General features: G+C 39.3%; 1 protein-coding gene across 1 annotated transcript; it reads left to right on the top strand.

Annotated features, from left to right (window-relative positions):
• Positions 1–99: 99 nt before the first annotated feature.
• Positions 100–17,463, top strand: RPS6KB1 (ribosomal protein S6 kinase B1). Its single transcript, XM_034068673.1, has 15 exons — positions 100–344; positions 3,484–3,533; positions 4,551–4,671; positions 4,932–5,000; positions 5,332–5,479; positions 6,144–6,201; positions 7,285–7,385; positions 8,027–8,117; positions 8,320–8,410; positions 8,711–8,818; positions 9,102–9,164; positions 9,960–10,037; positions 11,675–11,782; positions 12,370–12,482; positions 13,025–17,463. Exons 1-15 carry the CDS (start codon positions 273–275, stop codon positions 13,260–13,262), a joined length of 1,509 nt encoding a protein of 502 aa, XP_033924564.1. The 5' UTR covers positions 100–272; the 3' UTR covers positions 13,263–17,463.
• The last annotated feature ends 1,681 nt before the right edge of the window (positions 17,464–19,144 follow it).

Here is a 19,144-nt window from a genome sequence, read left to right as displayed (position 1 = left end):
GCGCACTGCGCGTGCTCAGAGCCGGCCCCGCTCCCGTCCACCTAGCCGCGGTCCCTTCACGCACGCTCAGTGCGGCCCCGGCAGCTGCCGGAAGGAGTTGTGCGCATGCGTGGAGCCCGGAATCGGGGCGGGGGCGCAGGCGCGCTGAGTGCCGGCAGCCGGTGATGGCGTCCGCGGTGGCGTTGGGGGGTGCGGGCCCATGAGGCGGCCCAGGCCCCGCTCACCCAGCGCAGGCAGGAAGGGGCGGCGGCGCCGCGGCTCCCACCCGCGCCATGGCCGGCGTGTTCGACATCGACCTGGACCAGCCTGAGGACGCGGGTTCGGACGAGGAGCTGGAGGAGGGGGTGAGAAGGGGCAGCCCGAGCCGGGGCGGTGAGGGAGGGAGCGGCGCTGCGGGGCAGGCTTGAGGGCAAGGAGCGGGCCCGGCCCGGGGGGTGTCCTGCGGTGGTTCCCGGCGGGGCCCCCGCGGAGGCGGCAGGAGCCGGGTGAGGCGGAGCGCGGCGGCGGCCGCCGCCCTGGCCCGAGCAGGTGAGGCGACAGCGCCCGGCCTGGTGAGAGCCGGCCGCGCTGCAGCACACACAGCTGCGGCGGGGCCCACGGCCGGCAGCGACCAGAGCCTGCCGGGAGCGCTAGGGGAGCGGCGGCGTGCCCTGCACCGGCTGCTGGTATCGGGCGAGCGGTGCTTCCCCGCCCCGGTGGCGGCTGCCTTGGGCTTGCAGCAGCTGTTCCCTTACAAGTTCTGCGTTGCGGTTCCTCGCAGGAGCGTGCTGCGTTTGTTGGGTTTTTTCTGTTTAGTTGGGGTTTTGGTGGTTTGCTTTATTTATTTTTTTATTGTCGCATGTTTTAACGTCAGTGCAGAAACGTAAATCTTTCTGGAACTGTGCAAAGTGGTTGCTCTAGCGCCAAAATTAAAAGCAGAGCTTTAAAACGCTGTTAGATGTGTCTGTGGATCAACGTGCATCTCCATCCCACGCTTCCCTGAATGGTTCACCTTGTAATCTGTTGTTTGACATTTTATAATCATAGAATGGAAATGTTCCTACAGATCCTGCTAAGGCTTTGGGCAAATTTTATTACAAGGTCTCTGTATATATTTTACTAGTGCTGCTGTTGCTTTTTTATATTATTCTGTATATTAAACACTGTTGCTTGAACTGCTGCTGCAATTATTTTTTGCTATTTAAATCGTAATGACATCCTTGGAGTCTTTGGGATAACCGGATACTCTTATGACAGTTGGAATACCCACACTGTGTATGAACTGTAGAGACATTGTTTGACAGCCGGCAGCTCAAACGCTTCTCAGCCTACAGGGAAAAGCACTGTCACCTCAGTGATCAATAAAGTCCTTGGCTTGAAACAATGTCTCTTGCATCACACCCTTAATGCTGCCAAGAACAGGTTCTGAGGGGGGTGGCAAGAAAGTTGAATTTGCTCTATCTCATGTTCCCAAATACATCTTGGGGACCAAGTAAAAAAAATAATTAGTTATTTAATTTAAAACTATTGCTGTGACTGATTTTTTTATGGCATGTTGGCATGAATGTGCATTGGCAACCTGATGTGGTTTTGAGGTGCCTTTTGGCAAGTGCATAAAGGAGAGTGAGAATGGACTTGAAATTAGAACTGAAAAGCAGAGGAATATTAAAGCAGCAAAGAAGGGGAAGTGTCAGGAACATGTAAGGAGAAAACTGGAGGTAATCCCTGCAGGTGTTGTCTGTCAGAAAGACATTGAAGACAGAGTAGTTGAGATCATGAAACTGGAAGTGAGCAAGGTGTAAAGTCTTGACTAGCTTGTCAGATCTCTGTGGTGCTGGTCCCTGGTACTTTGAAAGCTCTGAGCCTAGGAGTAGCAAGAAGAGGTCAGCTGTAGTTTTGAGTAGGCATGGGCTTTGTAGCAAAAATGCAGAATCGTTTAAATGGGAAGTTTACACTTGGTTGGTTATGCTAATTATTGTGGTAAAAAAAAGCAGCATCAAGTTTTTGTGTTTGTAATAAATGGAGCCATGTGTAGCCACAGATTAAAGGTCTGCTACTCTCCCAGCCAGACCACCACTGCATTTCTTGGGTTTGTGAAACAAGAAGAAATCCTGAAAGTAGTGGAATGGTGTCTAAAGTGAATTTTGTTCAAAGTAATACTGAGAATGAAAACCATAGGAGCCAGAAACACATGTGTAAACTGTCCCAGAACCCTTTGGGTTACTTGAGAAGCTGTTGCAGGGATGGGATGGGTGTTTATTCTCTGTTGATTTGTAATTGGTTTGTTGGTGTCTAAACAGATGCCAATAGGTTGGATTTCCCTAATAAATATTATCCAGACTATACAAGCCAGCAACTCTCTGGCCTGGAAGCAGACTTGACCTTTTGGATGCCATAATTGCTTGTGGTGCTAATAAGTGAAACCAGGAGTTAAAATCTCTCTCTAGATTGCCCACCAGAATAAACCAGCCTGTGCAGACTTTAATGTTTAAATGGTTTGGAAGCTGTTGAAAGTTTCTGATTTTCTTGGGTTAGTGTTTTCACCTCCCTAACAGTTGAAAAGGCAAAAGAGCAGATCTTGATGTTTGCTTTTTTTTCCTTCTGGTTCTCTAAATTCCCCACCTCACTCAATATATGGGTATCCAGCCTGCAGATTTCAGGCTGTTCCTCACTCACTAGCAGTTGTTATTTCTTTGTACCTATTTTTAAAAATAAACATGTTAATGTATAGTCTAAAGCTTATTAGCAGCTTGTCCATTAAGTTCTATTTGTGTTCATTCCAGCTGTCTACTTGGTTTGCACTTCTTTTGCCATGTAGAGCCACAGTTATAGGGAGGTATTATCTTGCATAAGGGATCAAGTTAAAAATTCTTTGAAGAAAATCTTTCTTAAGAATTGAAGTAAATTCTTTAATGGTGACTAGTTCTGATGCTGAAGTGCTTGAACCTTCTATAATATTTGCATACATTAATCTATCTGGATGATTATATGGTCAGAAAGGGTATTTAACATTAGAGTAAAGCTTATTTGCCAATACGGGATAAAATACAGGATAAAACCTTCTCACTAGGTTATTTGTTCTAGTGTGTAGGAATCCCAGTTCATTCATTCACATCATCTTTACTGTAATAGGGTTTTAAAAATCTGTCTATAAGAGCAACTGTTAAAACAAATGCAATGCCTCAGTGTTTTTCAAATTCACCCCGGCAGTGCAAGGTTCTTACCTCTGGTATTTCAGTGGTTGAGTCTCAGTGCAGTCAGGTAAAACAGTGGTTCCCTGTGTCACTGTGGAACTACTGCAAATCTTGCACAGAACTTTGTAGATCTCTTACCTTCTGCTGCTAAGTTATTATTCCTGGCCTTTTGGCTTGTTTGATTATAACATAGTTCAATATATAATTATGATTTATATGATATAATTTAAGAAATTGTAAAACACATTTTTAACTCTGCTTTTTTTTCTTCTATTATAATTAATCTTCCTTCTACCCCTCCCATCCCCAGGGTCAATTAAGTGAGAGCATGGACCATGGAGGAGTTGGCCAATATGACCTGTAAGTTGCTGCTAGAAAATGTTCAGTATTATTTATGCCAACTATATATAACTCCTAATTTTGTTACATTGTTAAGTTAAATAGAAAAAAAGATTGTTACTCTTGTTCAATTTTGAGTTGTTTCTAGTCCTTCCACTATTTCTTCAGATAAAAATTTGTGAACTGTATCTTGAATTAATAATAATAAAAACAAATTCTGTCCAAACTTGCTGTTTGTCTTTTAATCCTTGTTTCTCCCAACGTATCTCTTGTACTTGGATAATATTTGTAATCTGAAGATAATGTGCTGTCTGCAGAACATGTGTGTTCTGTTCATGCTCTAAAGGCTCCAGTGGCAGATCTGCATAGCAGTCTGAAGCAAATGAGACTTCAGAAGCTCTGATTTGAAGTTCAGGAGACAGCTGCCTTTAGCATTACTTCATTTATAGATTTCCAGATTGTTTCAGCATACTATGTTGTGAGAACAAAGTAGTGATATTTACTTTAGCAGGATCAATCTGTTAGTCTTTTGCAGAACTGTAGCATAACTTAGACGCATCATTAAATTTTGGATCAGTCTTTTGTGGCATATTCAGAGTTGTGAGACCTTTTTTGTATTGCAGCTTTTTCTGCAAAATATTTGTGTTATAGGAGTGTTAGCATGACTTTTGGGGTTGCTGAATGTGATCTGAAACTTAAACACAACTTGCTTGTCTTTACTTGAGGTCTTACACAATTATCCAAATCAGTTTGAGGCTTTGTGCTTTTAAGCTGAATTCTGGTGTAATACAGAGATTATGCATTAAAACAAAGGGATTTGAAGGAAATCTTGATACTGTAAATCCCCCAAATTTGCAGGTAATCTTTCCTGTGCAAGTTGCAACTTACTGCTTTGCATGCCCCAGAATAAAACGTCTGATAGTCAGTGATATCAGATACACTGTATGCTTTTCAGAAAGTAATTTGCTTGCTTAGTTTCAGTTGATTGATTTTTTTGAGTATCAGGTAGTCTTATATTGTTGTTTCGGTTTTATCCAGTGGCATGGAACATTGTGAAAAATTTGAGATTTCAGAGACTAGTGTAAACAGAGGTCCAGAAAAGATCCGCCCAGAGTGCTTTGAGTTACTGCGCGTACTCGGCAAAGGTGGCTATGGAAAGGTAAGGAACTCTTTTCTACAGAAATAAACCCATTACACTGCAGGCGGTTAAAGGGTTGGTGCTGGGGGCTGAAGTCCCTGGCAGAGCCTCGCCAGCTGGTGGCAGTAGAGAATGTCCCAGCCTGGTTCAGATCACTAGGTCTTCTTCAGGTACTCTTTCAGTTTGTGGGTAATCTCATCTCTCTTTTGCAGAACCTGGATTTTTAACTTACGATGGCAAATGTGGTCATAATGTGTTTGCATTTGTATTGTGTTGTGTAGGTATTTCAAGTACGAAAAGTAACTGGAGCAAACACTGGGAAAATATTTGCCATGAAAGTTCTTAAAAAGGTAACCTGAATGTTCACTACAGCTTGAATGTAAAATAAAATAATGTACCCCTCCATTAAGCTTTTACAATTATCTAATTATTTCATTTACCAAAAATAAACTTTATCCTCTATACAGTTGTTATCCAGGTGCAGTTGGAATTAGAATTAAACTTGAAATTCTTCTGGCTGTGTAGTTTTTAGCAGCTAGTTTAAATAGGCCAGGAGGTCCCTTCCAACCTACATTATCTTACAATTCTATGAACTTCCACACAGAACCTTTCATGTTACATATATATTGTGGTGGCCTTGTTTAGCATGTTCTTCTGTTGATATATCTCTGCTTCTTGTAGGCAATGATTGTAAGGAATGCAAAGGATACAGCTCATACAAAAGCAGAGCGGAATATATTGGAGGAAGTAAAACATCCCTTCATTGTAGACTTAATTTATGCCTTTCAGACTGGTGGAAAACTCTACCTCATCCTTGAGTATCTCAGTGGTCAGTATATGAAATTCTGTCACCTGCTTATAGGTATCTTATGTAATCAAGAATTTGGATTTCTTACTCTACCTGTAGAAGGCCAGCTAACTATTGGCACAGTGTCTTAAAATGTGAAATTGGTTAGTAGTAAAAATACACAGAATCACATTAATAAACCTTCTAATTCAGTGTGTTAAAAATGAATGAAATGTAAATAGTTATTTCTCATAACACTACATGAGAGGAGGGTTTTCTGTACCTTTTCTTCCATCAGGCTTGTAATTCCTCTATGTCACACTTAGATTCTGTGCAGTCATACAGAGTACCTGAGATTTTAGTCCATGCAGATTCTTTGTGAAACAAGAAAGTGTTATCTTTATTTCATGGGTAGGAAAACAAGACACAGATTAGAAGAAATCTACCTAAGCTGTAACAGCAGAATAAAGAGGGACTGAAATGCTGATGGCTTTTTCAACATGCTCTGATTTCTTTTGGAATTTCTTTAGGTTGCTGGAATTCTGAGAATAACAGGATAGCAAGTTCTCAGTTGTTTTTGTGAAACAGCTTTTTGTAGAGCAGGACAGAATACCTGTTGATTATAGGTTTTCTAGAAAATAAGACTTGACTGACTAAAAAAGAATACCTTAACTAGAGTATAATCTCATGATTTTACTCATGACAGGAGGAGAACTATTTATGCAGTTAGAGAGAGAAGGGATATTTATGGAAGACACAGCCTGGTAAGTAAAACAATTCTGGTAAATTAACAGTTTTGGGTTTGTTTATTTTTTTTTCAAGTGCTTAAACTGTATGTTCTGACTTGAAAAATTACTTATTCATTTCACAGTCTAGTGAAAAGAGCAGTTAACTGGGTTTGGGGAAGATACATGTGTTCTGTACTTACCAGTTTGTGCTGGTGTAACTCCAGTCTTCCTACAGAAGAGGGTCCATTGCTGGTTGCTGGCTGTATTCCATATGTTTGTGGTAAAGAAAGTGGTTTGGGTGATGAAGAAAAGATTGTGAAAGACTTTCTGTAAATTTCTTTTCCTTCTCTATCCACACACCATTCTACCAGCCAGAATTTCCAAGTTACAGAATCATAGAGTAGTTAGGGTTGGAAAGGACATCAAGATCACATAGTTTCAACCCCCCTGCCATGAGCAGGGACACCTCACACTAAACCATGTCACTCAAGGCTCTCTCCAACCTGGCCTTGAACACCACCAGGGATGGAGCATTCACAACTTCCCTGGGCAGCCCATTCACTGTAATGGCTGTATTTGTGTGTGAAGTGATAAAAGGTAATTATGCTAATGAAGGAGAAGAAGCCTTTTGAGTAGTGGCATTTTACATATAAACAGGATTGAAATTGTCCCTTATTGATGAGGCTTCACAGAACTGAATACAATTATGTCTTACCACAGTGCATGGCAGTAATGCCTTAGAAAAGCTTTGATGTACTCTGCCTGCTACCCATTACATTCCTAGCCTCATTTACTTTTTCTTCCACTTAGCCATATAGATGTGGCAATACAGATTGAAGCCTGTTTCAAACACTAGTAAATTCAGATTCCTCCAAATATATTCATGATAAGATAGCTACTGAACAGATAAGTCTAATGATAAAGGTGTCATGTGTATGCCTTCACTTGCTATGTATGAGCAAAACAGCCTCAAAGGCATCACTGTTTCTCTCATTTATTCTCTCACACACTTCTAATGATGCTTTTGAGGAACCGTTGCTATGTACATAATAGTCCTGCTGCTTAAGATGCTCTGCATGATTGAATATGTCTGATTTTGTGGTGTATGTTTCCTTACAGCTTTTACTTGGCAGAAATCTCAATGGCACTGGGGCACTTGCATCAAAAAGGAATCATCTACCGAGATCTGAAGCCAGAAAATATCATGCTTAATCACCAAGGTAGAAATACAGCAACAGTTACATTACCAGTCATTAGGAAACAATTCTTCAAAGGTCACAACTTTTCACTGTTACGTGAATTTCCTTAGAACATGGTTATGTTCCTTATCCCTCTCAATATAACTGAAGAATTGCCAAAGCTAATTGCCTTTAAACACAGCTTCTTTGGCTTTAACAGGTCACAGCAAGCTTCAAGTTGCATGTGTAGAGACACAGGCATTTTTTTGAATGGTTGACTTGCTACAAAGACAGCTTTATTCTGAATTACTCAGCACACTTTACAATTTGTTGAAGCTTTTCTGAACCTTGAAGAAAGCCGTATAACACTTGGTATCCTATTTTGTTACCTGAATGATGCTATGCAATCTTTAAATACATTATACATGAATAAGGTTTGGTAGTTCATCTTGTTTCTCTTCAAGTGACAATGGCTTCTTATGCAGGTGTAATTCAGAGGTTTTATCTGCAAGTGTGATTGCTTTATTCTGTTTTATAGCTGTATTGCTTTGTCAGGCTGTTGAAGATAACTGGAAGTAGTTCAGAGTTATTACATATCCATGTTAAAAATTCCTGGTTTTTAATATGACTTACACAAATCTCAGAATTCTGGCAAGTCTTAAATTTTATATATTTAATTTCAGGTCATGTAAAATTGACTGACTTCGGATTATGTAAAGAATCCATTCATGATGGAACAGTCACACACACGTTCTGTGGAACAATTGAATACATGTGAGCTGCATGATGAAATAGAAAAGTATTACTCTGGTCGGGGGTAAAGACTAAATTTTGCCTTTTTTAACTGATGGTTCCTATGCTCAGTCACTAAGGGAAATTTTACTTGATAAGTGTGGTTTTGTTTGAAAACTTGTAGTCAAAATTAGAATTAAGCTTGTTAAAATACTTCCGTATTTTCATTTTTTTCTGATTATAGGGCCCCTGAAATCTTGATGAGGAGTGGGCATAATCGTGCTGTGGACTGGTGGAGTTTGGGGGCACTAATGTATGACATGCTGACTGGAGCAGTAGGTGCACAGTTATAATTGCATGTATTTCTCATTGTAGCTTTTGTAGTTACCTGTATTCTAATTCTGATGCATGTGTAAATACATTTACATTTGTATATATAGACTGCGAGTAAGAAATAACTAAAACACAGCTACACTGATGCTGACTACTGTCATCAGCTGCTCTCATCCAGTTATTAGGATGTCCCATTTGCAGTAGTTTTATCTGCTTTCTAAATTACTGAAGTGAGTTCTGTGTACACAAATAAGAGATCTGAACAAGTTGTATTTTCCTCCTATATCAATGGTGCTTTCCAGCCTCCTTTCACTGGGGAGAACAGAAAGAAGACAATTGACAAGATCCTCAAGTGTAAACTCAACTTGCCTCCCTACCTCACACAAGAAGCCAGAGATCTGCTTAAAAAGGTAGGATTTTAATGAATGTCAGTACTACATGTGTATGTAGAAAATAGAAATGTAATGGTACCACTATGGCTATTAAGTCCAAGTTTATTTTATTCTAAGTAGGTCAGTTTTGTTTTGCATGGTACAAAAAGTGATTTTCCTTGAAAATACAACTGTTTTCTAATGCACGCAGATTGTTTTGCATTCATTCTGCATGGTATTCATTCAGGTGATGATTCATGTCAAAACTAGTCTAGTCAAAACAGTATAACTAATTTTACTTTTTTGGCTATTTCTCATGAAGCTGCTAAAAAGAAATGCTGCCTCACGTCTAGGAGCTGGTCCTGGAGATGCTGGAGAAGTTCAGGTAACTTTGGCTTAACTTGAGAATTCTTAAATTACCTTACTGAAAATAAAACATCAGGGAAGGAGAGTATGTCTGTCTTGAAACGTAACGAGCAAAGAGGCAGTCCCATGTGATTGCTGATCAAAATGTGAATGCTTTAAAGCTTAACAGAAGCAGCTGGCTAGCTATTTGATAATTACAAGATTTGGAAAGTAACTTCTATTCTTTAGCTCGCTCTTCCAGTAAACCTTTTCTATTAGCTGCACAACGCTAATTGTACAGTCAACAATGTAAGAGCAATGATACTCTGGCAGTCTGACAAAAAACCTGCCAGCCCTTGCATCTAGTGTAGCTTTTCCGAGGGAAAAGTGGCATTAGTTTGCATTCAGTGTTGCATGGTTGGGAGTTAAGGCAGAGACCTCATTGTTGCTTCCAGCTTGACCTTTTTTTTGTGGCGTGATCAACAATGTATTAGAGTCCTCCTTATTTCAGTTTTGATAATTTGTCATTAATGCAGTATCATTCTCTTTAGAGATCTAACTTTTAAAGTTGAAAAATATTTTGCATGTAAATTGGCTTTTTCTAATACTTTAAAGGAAAACATGAAAGGGACATATACTGTTTGACCTGGAGGCATGATAAGAATTTTCAGCTCTTCCAGCTATTCTCATGTAGGGATGCAGAACATATTACACTAGACCCGTATGTGATTTTGGAAAGAAAAAAACCACAGAGAAGGTCTGAAAAAACATGCTTGATTCTTGATTTATAGCCAGAAGGCAGGTTATGACTCTGTGCTATTCCTCATCCTTATAGGCTCACCCATTCTTCCGACACATTAACTGGGATGAGCTGTTGGCACGAAAGGTGGAACCTCCTTTTAAACCCTTATTGGTATGTACTCGGAACACTGTGAGATACTCCGTGTATCTTTAAGAAAAGGCCTTTAGTAAAGGTCTTAAACAATGTGGAATCTAAAACTTACAAATGTTAATTCTTGCAAATTGAAGTGCTACTGGTTTCTGGTACTTTAAATAGTTAAGTGCATCACCTTCAGTTACTGGTTCAGAGATTCACTCTTGTCAAATTAAAGATAGCAGATCTACCACCTGATCTGTACTACCTCATGGTTTTTTTTCCTCCTGAACTCTGATGCTGTATCAGCATTAAAAAAACTTTTTAAGTCTCCACAGAGCATGAAATACTGGCTGTCATGAGCATGCTGTTCTGTCTTACTCCTCTGTGGTCACAGTACTCACCCGTCACTGGAATAGGATCTGGTTTCTTTTAAATGAGAAGCTGGAAAAAAATCAGCTAGGAGCTAATTTATCCTTCTCAGTCTCCTGGAGGAAGAAGGTTCTGCTTCAGTTTTAATTCCTCCTGCTTCTAAACTATATGTTAAACAGATTGGTGAGTGCAGTTACCTCTGAATTTCTGCTTCTAAACATTATACTGAGTAAGTCAGTACTCAGTTGAAACTAAGATGATACACAGTTGCTAACCAAAACTAAATGAAATCCCCTAATGAAGTCTATTGTGTGTTTGCTTATTAATGTTTACAATGCATCTTTTGTGTGTTATAGGCAGTAATTAAAGTTTCACTCAAACCAGTGATGTGATGAATAAGCCTCTATTATCCTATCTTGTATTTTCATAGTGTGAGGTGTCTTCCCCTCTGGGTACAGTTAGCTAGAGCAGCAATGGGTATTGCTACCCTGATAGTTCCAGACTGCTCAAAAAATCTCACCTTAAAGTGACATAGGCATTACTGATGTTGAGCATACTGCAGCATGGGGACTCCAGACCTTTTATTCCTGCCATCTTGAATGAAATTCAGAATGACCCAAGACTGATATTCCCAAGTGTATTAGCTGAACATAGTTTGGGCTTTACCAGTTATTAGCAAAATTTATGAAAATTACTTGCACAAACCAGATGGCTTTTGAAAATGTGCTTTCATGGTAGGGTGCCAGCCTGCATAAATGAATACATGTTGCCTTTTCAGTTACACTTAGGAAGGATCTTGGAATTACACCCGTTATTCTTTAAATTAAACTGTATTCTTCATAGTCACTTATTCCAGAGTTGTCATCTGTCCCTCACAGTATAAACACCTCTGTATCTGCAAAAGTGGGATGAAATTATCTGGAGAGGCTTCCAAAAACTAGTTGCAACTGTTCTATACTAGTTGTGACAAGGGCTGAACTTGCAAGAAACTGACATTGCATTTCTAAAAGTTTTTGTCTGTAATTTGAAACTTTTTTTTTAAAAAAAGGCATCTTTTTAATTTGTGTTCCTTTTTGATCCATAATTTTTTGCCCCTCCCCCTTGCCTTTATTTCTCAGTGTCAGTGCCCATAGTGACCTCCCACTGGCAGCGACAGGATTCCGACACCTCTCCAGGGTTTTACTCCAGCAGAGCTCTGCCAAAAACCTATGGAATGAACTCCATCCAGAGGCTACACTGATCACCGCTAAGCCATTTGGTTGATATCTGTAATATAAACCCTTAATCATTTTGTTTTTGCAAAGCAATCTGAAGAGGATGTGAGCCAGTTTGATTCAAAGTTTACACGACAGACACCTGTTGATAGCCCAGATGACTCTACTCTCAGTGAAAGTGCCAACCAGGTCTTTCTGGTAAGTGAGCCAAGGCCAAGTGCATAAGGACTGTGGAGAGGTATGTCACATTATTTGGGAACAGTAGGGCATATAAGCTAAATTAGTTCTACTGAGTCTTAACACCTGAGACTTGAAGCAAACTGTCATAATTTTAAACACCCATTCTGCAACAGGTTTGAAATGTTCTAAGGGCTTTGAAGATACTTTGGTTATTGCTGACACTTTCTTTATACAGATAAAACAGCCAACAAATGTTGCTTACGTTCTGAAATGTCAGCATTCTAATTCATAGTTGTGTTATGAACCCAGGACATGTCATTGCTTTCATAGTCCCACAGCAAGAACAGTGTCCATTCTATAGAGCAAAATTAATTGAATTGAGTATGCCTCTGGGAATCTGATCTGAGTAGAAATAGCTGGGGTGTGCAGGCACCCAGATGAGGAACTTCCTAAAGTCCTGTTGTTTGCTTCAGGAAGTGAGTAGAAATTCTTATGTCTCCACTTACTCTTCCTTTTATAATTTTCATTCACTATTTCATGCCAATCAAAACTGCACAAGTTGAATCTTGCCTGGAAGTGACAGTGCCTTCCTTCCTGTTTTGCAGGGTTTTACATATGTGGCTCCATCTGTACTTGAAAGCGTGAAAGAGAAATTTTCCTTTGAACCAAAAATCCGATCACCTCGCAGATTCATAGGTAGCCCCAGGACACCAGTCAGGTATCTCTTTGCTTTTCCTTTCTACCCCCTCTTTTTTGTAATATGCTTTTCAGCAAGTACCTGAAATAGATCTGCACTAGCTCTTAGTTCTCAGGAAGCCCAGCACTTCCATCAGAAATGCAGCACTGATGCTGTTCCACAAACAACATTATTAGAGGCAAATCCATGGTGTTTGGTGCACAAGTACTAATTTGCTTGCTGTTCAGCACTGGTGGCACCTCGCAGTCTGGTGACTTTGGTACACCAGCCTTCTAGAATTGTTTCACAACATCCTAAAGATGTCGCTAAAGAATCACGTTAGTACAAAAAAATCCTTTCTGCAGTCATCTAGAAATACATCCTCACTACTCCAGTGAGAGAGTTTTACTTCACCAGAGATTGTGGTAGAAATGAGACATGGAATCTTAAAACTTCTGGGACCGGAAGGAAGAATTAGAAATGCTTCTCAATAGGCATTTGAGTTCAGCTTCCTGCAGTGTAAAGGCCATACCTTGGTGCTGTGCCTATCTTCATCTCTGATTTTTATATTTCTTATTTTAAAGCCCTGTAAAGTTTTCCCCTGGGGAATTCTGGGGAAGAGGTGCTTCTGCCAGCGCATCAAATACTCAGACACCTGTGGAATATCCAATGGAGACAAGTGGAATAGAACAAATGGATGTGACAGTCTGTGGAGAGGCCTCGGCACCACTTCCAATCCGGCAACCAAACTCTGGGCCATACAAAAAACAAGCTTTTCCCATGATTTCCAAACGACCAGAGCACTTGCGCATGAATCTATGACAACACCATTTTTTTAAGCCTTTGAAGGTGGAAAACAAGGAACGGACATAAGCCCCCCTTGATGTTGAAAGACAAGGGCTGGTATGGTTTACTTTTAAAAAGTGACAGTATCAAAGAGTCAGTCATTGCACAGAGCGACTTGGAAAGCAAAGCAAAATGGATTTTTTTTTCTGTCAATCAATGGTGCATAAAAAAACTCTAGCAAATGGTATTGCAGAACTCTAGGCACATCATCTAACTGATTCGCAGTGACATCTTCTCACCTTATCAAGGATTTTTCAGCTTGATAGCTTGAAACTGACAGTATTAAGGGTCAGGATGTTGCTTCAGAATCACTGGTCTAGTCATGAATGTGTCAAGGAGGGTTAGCCCTTTCACTAGGCAAAATATGAAATGCCTACATGCTTGCATCTGAGGAAAAATTAGCATGCAAGCTTGGTTAAGCTGTTTCCTGCAATGGGGTGGAATCAAAGATGAAAGGTAAAACTAATTGGTAGTTCACAGTCAAAACATAATGAGGGTTTTTTATATATAAAAATATATATATTTTTCAAATAGATTTTTTGAATCAGCTCATTATGGAAAGTATCCCAAAATTAAAATACAAAATAATTGGTTGCTGTGAAAAAAGCTCTAGTTCTGATTCCTCTCCTTATGAAACAGCAAATCAATAAGCAGATCACTAGATTACCAACTTGGCAATGTGGGGTGGGAGAGAACTGTTTCACTTGCTTACACAGCTGAAATACCTGTTCCTGCAAAAAGAAACGGATCTAATCAAACGGCAGTGCTGCTATGTTCTAGGCTTAACTGGAAGCCATGGGCTCACACACATGTCCTGCTTATTTCATCCTTGTCCTCAGCAGACATTTCACTGGGAAACATCACTTTTGTATACGCTAATCCTTAGATGGAGACAGCTGAATATGTTGAGATTCTTACCCGTATAAAAGATCAGGAAAAAGTGCATTGGAATACAAGGTCAGTAGAAACGCACAGGAAGCACCACAGGAAAAGACAGATTCTACACGCTGTAAGGAAATAAACCTTTTTCTAACCAGTGGGTAAGAATTTGAGGATTTCTTTTTTTCAATCAGATTTTGCTGATGTGAGTTCCCTGCCATGATACATTTCTAAATTTATCAACATTTTTTTTCTATGGTGGGGCAATAAATTTGCTGATTGTATGAGAAAAGTGTTAAATGGCCTTTCAGTGAATGTCTTCCACAGTGGGTCAGAACTTTAGCAACTTAATTTAGGAAACATGTTCTAAGGACACTATTTATGTTTTTGAAATTGTCACAATCTGTACAAATGACTTACAGGTACAAAGAATAAAATAAAGGTAACTTTATCTTACTTAAATACTTCCTGCCTTAAAGAAAGCATTTCCATGAACATAGCTGGTGAAAGGGTTAATATCTGCAGAGCTTTACACTAGTTAGTGTGTGTATGGTGTGTGCGTGTGTGTGTATATGATCCTGCAACTGCATACAAGTCCTGTCACTTTTTGCCTGCCACACGTTGCATTATCTGTAGTCAAACTGTGCAAATTCTACTTCTAGTGTTTCACAACAGTAGGGATTTTTTAATAGATTCTGCTTACTCTGTGTATACTGAATCTTTTTGAGCCATAGGATCCAAGCCATAAAACTCTCTACCATGTTGAATCCAATCAGAGTGCTGTTTTCTCAAATGTGCAAGTCAGAGGGATTGATGGATATATCGTCGATACCAACAAAGAACCAACAAAAGATGGTTATGAGTGAGCAAAAATAAGTATTTTTTTTTTCTTCTTCCTGACAAGGCTTTTGTTGGAAATTTATTTTTTGTGTTTTACAAGCAAAATCAAGTTACCTTATAGTGACATAAACTGTCCTGGCAAGTTACTTTTCATTTGGCAATAGGGCCATTAATGACATGGTGTGAAACTGAAATCAAAGTGCTGATACGTGTTTGTATAAAGCATATCTGCAAAAATGCAACACTTGAAGCTGTGCCTCTCTGTGCCAGTTACTGACATCAGTTTCCCAACATGTTTACTGAGGGTAAAGGAATTTTAGAAACAATACCTGTTTTTTGATGCAGATCTCTCTTGGTCCTAGCTACAGCTAACAGTTGCTTTTTGGTTGGCTGGATGTTAATTGTCCAGTAGAATTGGTTTAATATGGCTGGCAAGAATGGCAAGAGTTGTTTGTCTGAGTTCACTGATTAATTACAACTACAGTTCATCAGTTTTAAATTTCATGTATTGACAAGGTTTCATCCCATAGATGATAAGTTTAATTCCCTACCATAACTGTGAAACTTCCGGCGTGTGACTCAGACAGCAAGCACACACTATGCAATATGGTTTATCCTGTATTTATTTGTAAAAATATCAGACATAGATCCTCTATATATATATATAATAGTGTCAAAATTACTAGTCGTGAACTAAGGGGCGTGGAGTTCTAGCTCCTGTCTGGCTATTTCAGCTAAGTGCAGAATGCATTGAATATTGGAGAGCTTAACAAGTGCTTTCTTTTGTTCATTTAAAAATGTCTTAAATTTTTCATTAGAGTATAGAATCTTATTTTTTTTATTTTGTACAAGCTGCGCTTTTTTAATTATAATCACTGAAAAATTCACTATAATTTGATTTTATAGGATTTTTGTAGCATTACAAAAATATAGTAAAACTGAGGTTAATACCTGTTGTGGCTAACCATATAAAAGTATTAAACTTGAACAAAAGTCATATTTTTTTTTACTAGATGTTAAGTAGGGGACTGTTCTGTTCTGCAGGTCATTATCACAAAAGGTTCATAGGTCAGCTGTGTTACCAGCAGTTTTTATTTCCCATTTGATGCAGAGCCTATTCTGGTATAAGATACTCAGAATTTCATAATTCTCTGTGGGAGTGATGCATACAATTTGATGCCATTCGTGTACTAAATTGTAATTTTGGGAATGCTGGAATAATTCCTACCAAGACTGTCTTAATTGTGCCATCTGACATTTGAATGTCATCCTGGTATTAGCTCATAATAAAAGATGAAAATAAATGAGTCAATTGTTCTTTTGAATATCCCTTTTTTGGGGGGTCTTGCTATCTAAAAGCTGAACTGCTGGAGGGCATTTAAGTCCACTCTAACTACACAGTTGATGTTTACTCTGGGTCTAGGCTCTTTTTAATACGAACTTCCATTCTCTTACTGTTAATCAGGAAGTGCATCAAACACTGAGGGAGACTGCTGTTGTGTTTAGGATATCTACTGGGGTTTTGGGGTCCTGGTTGGCTCTTTAAAATCCTGTCTCTACAGCAGGACAGTCACTGTTTCAGCTTCCCAGTTTAAAGGGAAATCCTTTATCCTAAGGGGTAAGGGAGGAAAAGTGATTAAGAACAAGGCAAATGACATATATAGTCTTCCTGCAGATCCTTGATGATATACTGTATGCAGTTCCTATATATGAAATATATGAACTTCCACAGATTGTTTTCTTCTAGATTAACTTGGCTTTGTAGCTGTCTTCAAGAAACAGACTTGAGCTGCCTTAGTAGAAATAAAGGTAATCCCTACCCTGTTTTTTATCTTTCACAGTTTACGGGAACTAAGTATACTCAACTGCTGAGTAAGGTGGATGTGAATAGCAACTAAATGCAAATTTAAACATATGCTAATCCAAGTGACCTTTTTTATTTTATTTTGTGGTTTGTTTTTTTTTTTTTAGGAATTATATAGGTCTTAACTGTGGATCTAAATCATTGTCTTTCATGATAGCTTTGAAGGGAAAGGGAGGAAAGAGGAATTCCACTGAGAACTTAAAGGACCTGACAGATGCTAGTTCTGATCCATTGTACCAAGGGCTGGCACCTTTACCAAGGTTCTTAGGCTCTTAAAAGAGTGCCTGTGGATTGCCATTTGTCATTCCCCTTCCTATTCTGTCTCCTGCAGTCAGATGTGTGCTGGGTGTCTGTGTGTGTGGAAAGCAGGGCAGCTACCCTGGCCTGAGTGGGCTTAATAAGGAAGTGTTGAATCTTAATAGATGCTGACAAGTGGATCAGAGAGGATGTCATTCATGGGTGTAAGTTACTTGCTTTTTTTCCTCTCTGTAACCAAGATGAGAATGACTTGTTTCATTTATGAAGTGTAAATCCTAACTGGTTGATCAAAATCTCTTTAGTTCTTTGATTTTTAATAAAATGTGTTTGATAATATTACTGGGTTTGGATAGTTTTCACTGTATCCTGAAGGACAAAAAAAAACTCATCAAAAGAATAAATGACAAATTGTTCTCTACTCCTATCTCTGCCCAATAGCCACCCTGACTTAGTAAGGTGTTGTTACTACTCTGTGATAGACAAAGACCAAAGGATCACCAACAACCCAGGGCTGACTTAAAGCACTGATGCCATGTTTTGTTTTGCTCCATTAAATAGTTTTGGTGACACTGACAAGTTCTTGTGTTGAGGTTTTTTTTTTTCCTTAACCATAAGTGTAGTACTTCTAAATTAGTTTCCTATTTTTTACTAATAATGCTGGTCTTACTCGAGATCTTAATTCCTCAGGGTAGAGTATCTGGTTCAGATACTGAACTACCTATTTAGGTAAGTAGTTGATACATAGTTCCATTCTATAGGAAATGAAAATTCAGTTCAGGTTAATGTCTTTCAAATTTCCCTGTATGAAGCATCTGTACCTTCCCAGTTAAGATTTCAGGAATGCACATGGTGATTTAGACCTATTGTTCTAAAAAGATTTATGAAAAGCTGTCACAGACTACTGCAATTCTGATGAATGGCTGCCCATTGTGGTTAGTTTAATCAAGAATCTAATCAATTATCAATAAGCTTCCTAGCATCAGGAAGTGCATTTCCTTGTTCTAACATCATGTCTGATGAACTTAGGTTATATGTTCCCTGAGAGGGTTTTTAATTAAAACATGATTAAGCTGTTGGTATTGGCATTTCAAAGAAAAGCTAATCCACGGGAAGTTACAATTTTTGGTTTGCCCAGTATTTTAGGAAGGACTGATTATTAAATCTGCCCTTCTAAGCTGTGTATTGGGCTTAGTCATGCGTTTTACTCACACAAGCAAAGCTTTTTTTAAAGGTGTTACTTGTTGACTAAATTAAGTAAAGCACTCACTGTGTTTACACAGTACCCACACAATGCCTGTATGAAGAGAAAAACCTTCAAATGCTGAAGAAGCTCAACCGTATGTTCATGATTAAGTTTGGGAAAGCCTAAATATGGTTGTGTAACTAAGTCAGCTGCCAGTGTCTTTGTGGGCCCACCAGAGATTCCAAATCCAACCTTAAGTTCCCCCTACTGATTTTTGTTCTTTGATTCAGTTCGTGTCCATCTCTCAAGGGAAGCTCTGCAGCAGCAGCAGTCTGAGTATAAGCACTGATGAAATTTAAATAACAAACAGTTCTGATCTTGTATGAACTTCAAATGCAAGTTAAGGCATAGCTAGATCTCTCTGGGGAAACAAAGAGCAGTTTGTTCTGACAGAACTGGAGATACAGGCACAAGCCCCTTAGAGCACAACTGTGGCTGTGACCAAGCTCTAATTCTTCCCTGCCACCCTCAGGATTGCTCTGATGCCATTCAGCTGCACATTCTCCAGTTACATACCTCACCTGCTAGGAAAGGCTTCCATGAGAACAGTATCTTCTACTCCCATAGGTTTCCAGTCACAGATTTAGAAGCCTGTTTTCTTTAAGCTGGAGTCTTTTTGCCCAGTCACTCCAGTACCATGGTGAAGCGATCATAGGGCATATTTACACTGAACTACAGTAAACTTCAAACAAATATACAATTAGAAATTATACAGCACGCTATAGCAAAACCCAGGTTGAACATAGAATGATACCTCTTAGCTTCAATCTTCCA

Source organism: Melopsittacus undulatus, chromosome 13 (genome assembly GCF_012275295.1).
Source record: "Melopsittacus undulatus isolate bMelUnd1 chromosome 13, bMelUnd1.mat.Z, whole genome shotgun sequence".
Lineage (NCBI taxonomy): Eukaryota > Metazoa > Chordata > Aves > Psittaciformes > Psittaculidae > Melopsittacus > Melopsittacus undulatus.
The sequence above is the reverse complement of the archived record's forward strand: the minus strand, read 5'-3'. Positions and strand labels throughout refer to the sequence as shown.

Bases quoted from the DNA above. Each gene is read 5' to 3' on its own strand.
- RPS6KB1 (XM_034068673.1), top strand. From the start codon at position 273: ATGGCCGGCGTGTTCGACATCGACCTGGACCAGCCTGAGGACGCGGGT. The intron at 345-3,483 runs GTGAGAAGGGGC...TCCCATCCCCAG, and splicing joins ACGAGGAGCTGGAGGAGGGG to GGTCAATTAAGTGAGAGCAT. The intron at 8,118-8,319 runs GTGAGCTGCATG...TTCTGATTATAG, and splicing joins TGTGGAACAATTGAATACAT to GGCCCCTGAAATCTTGATGA.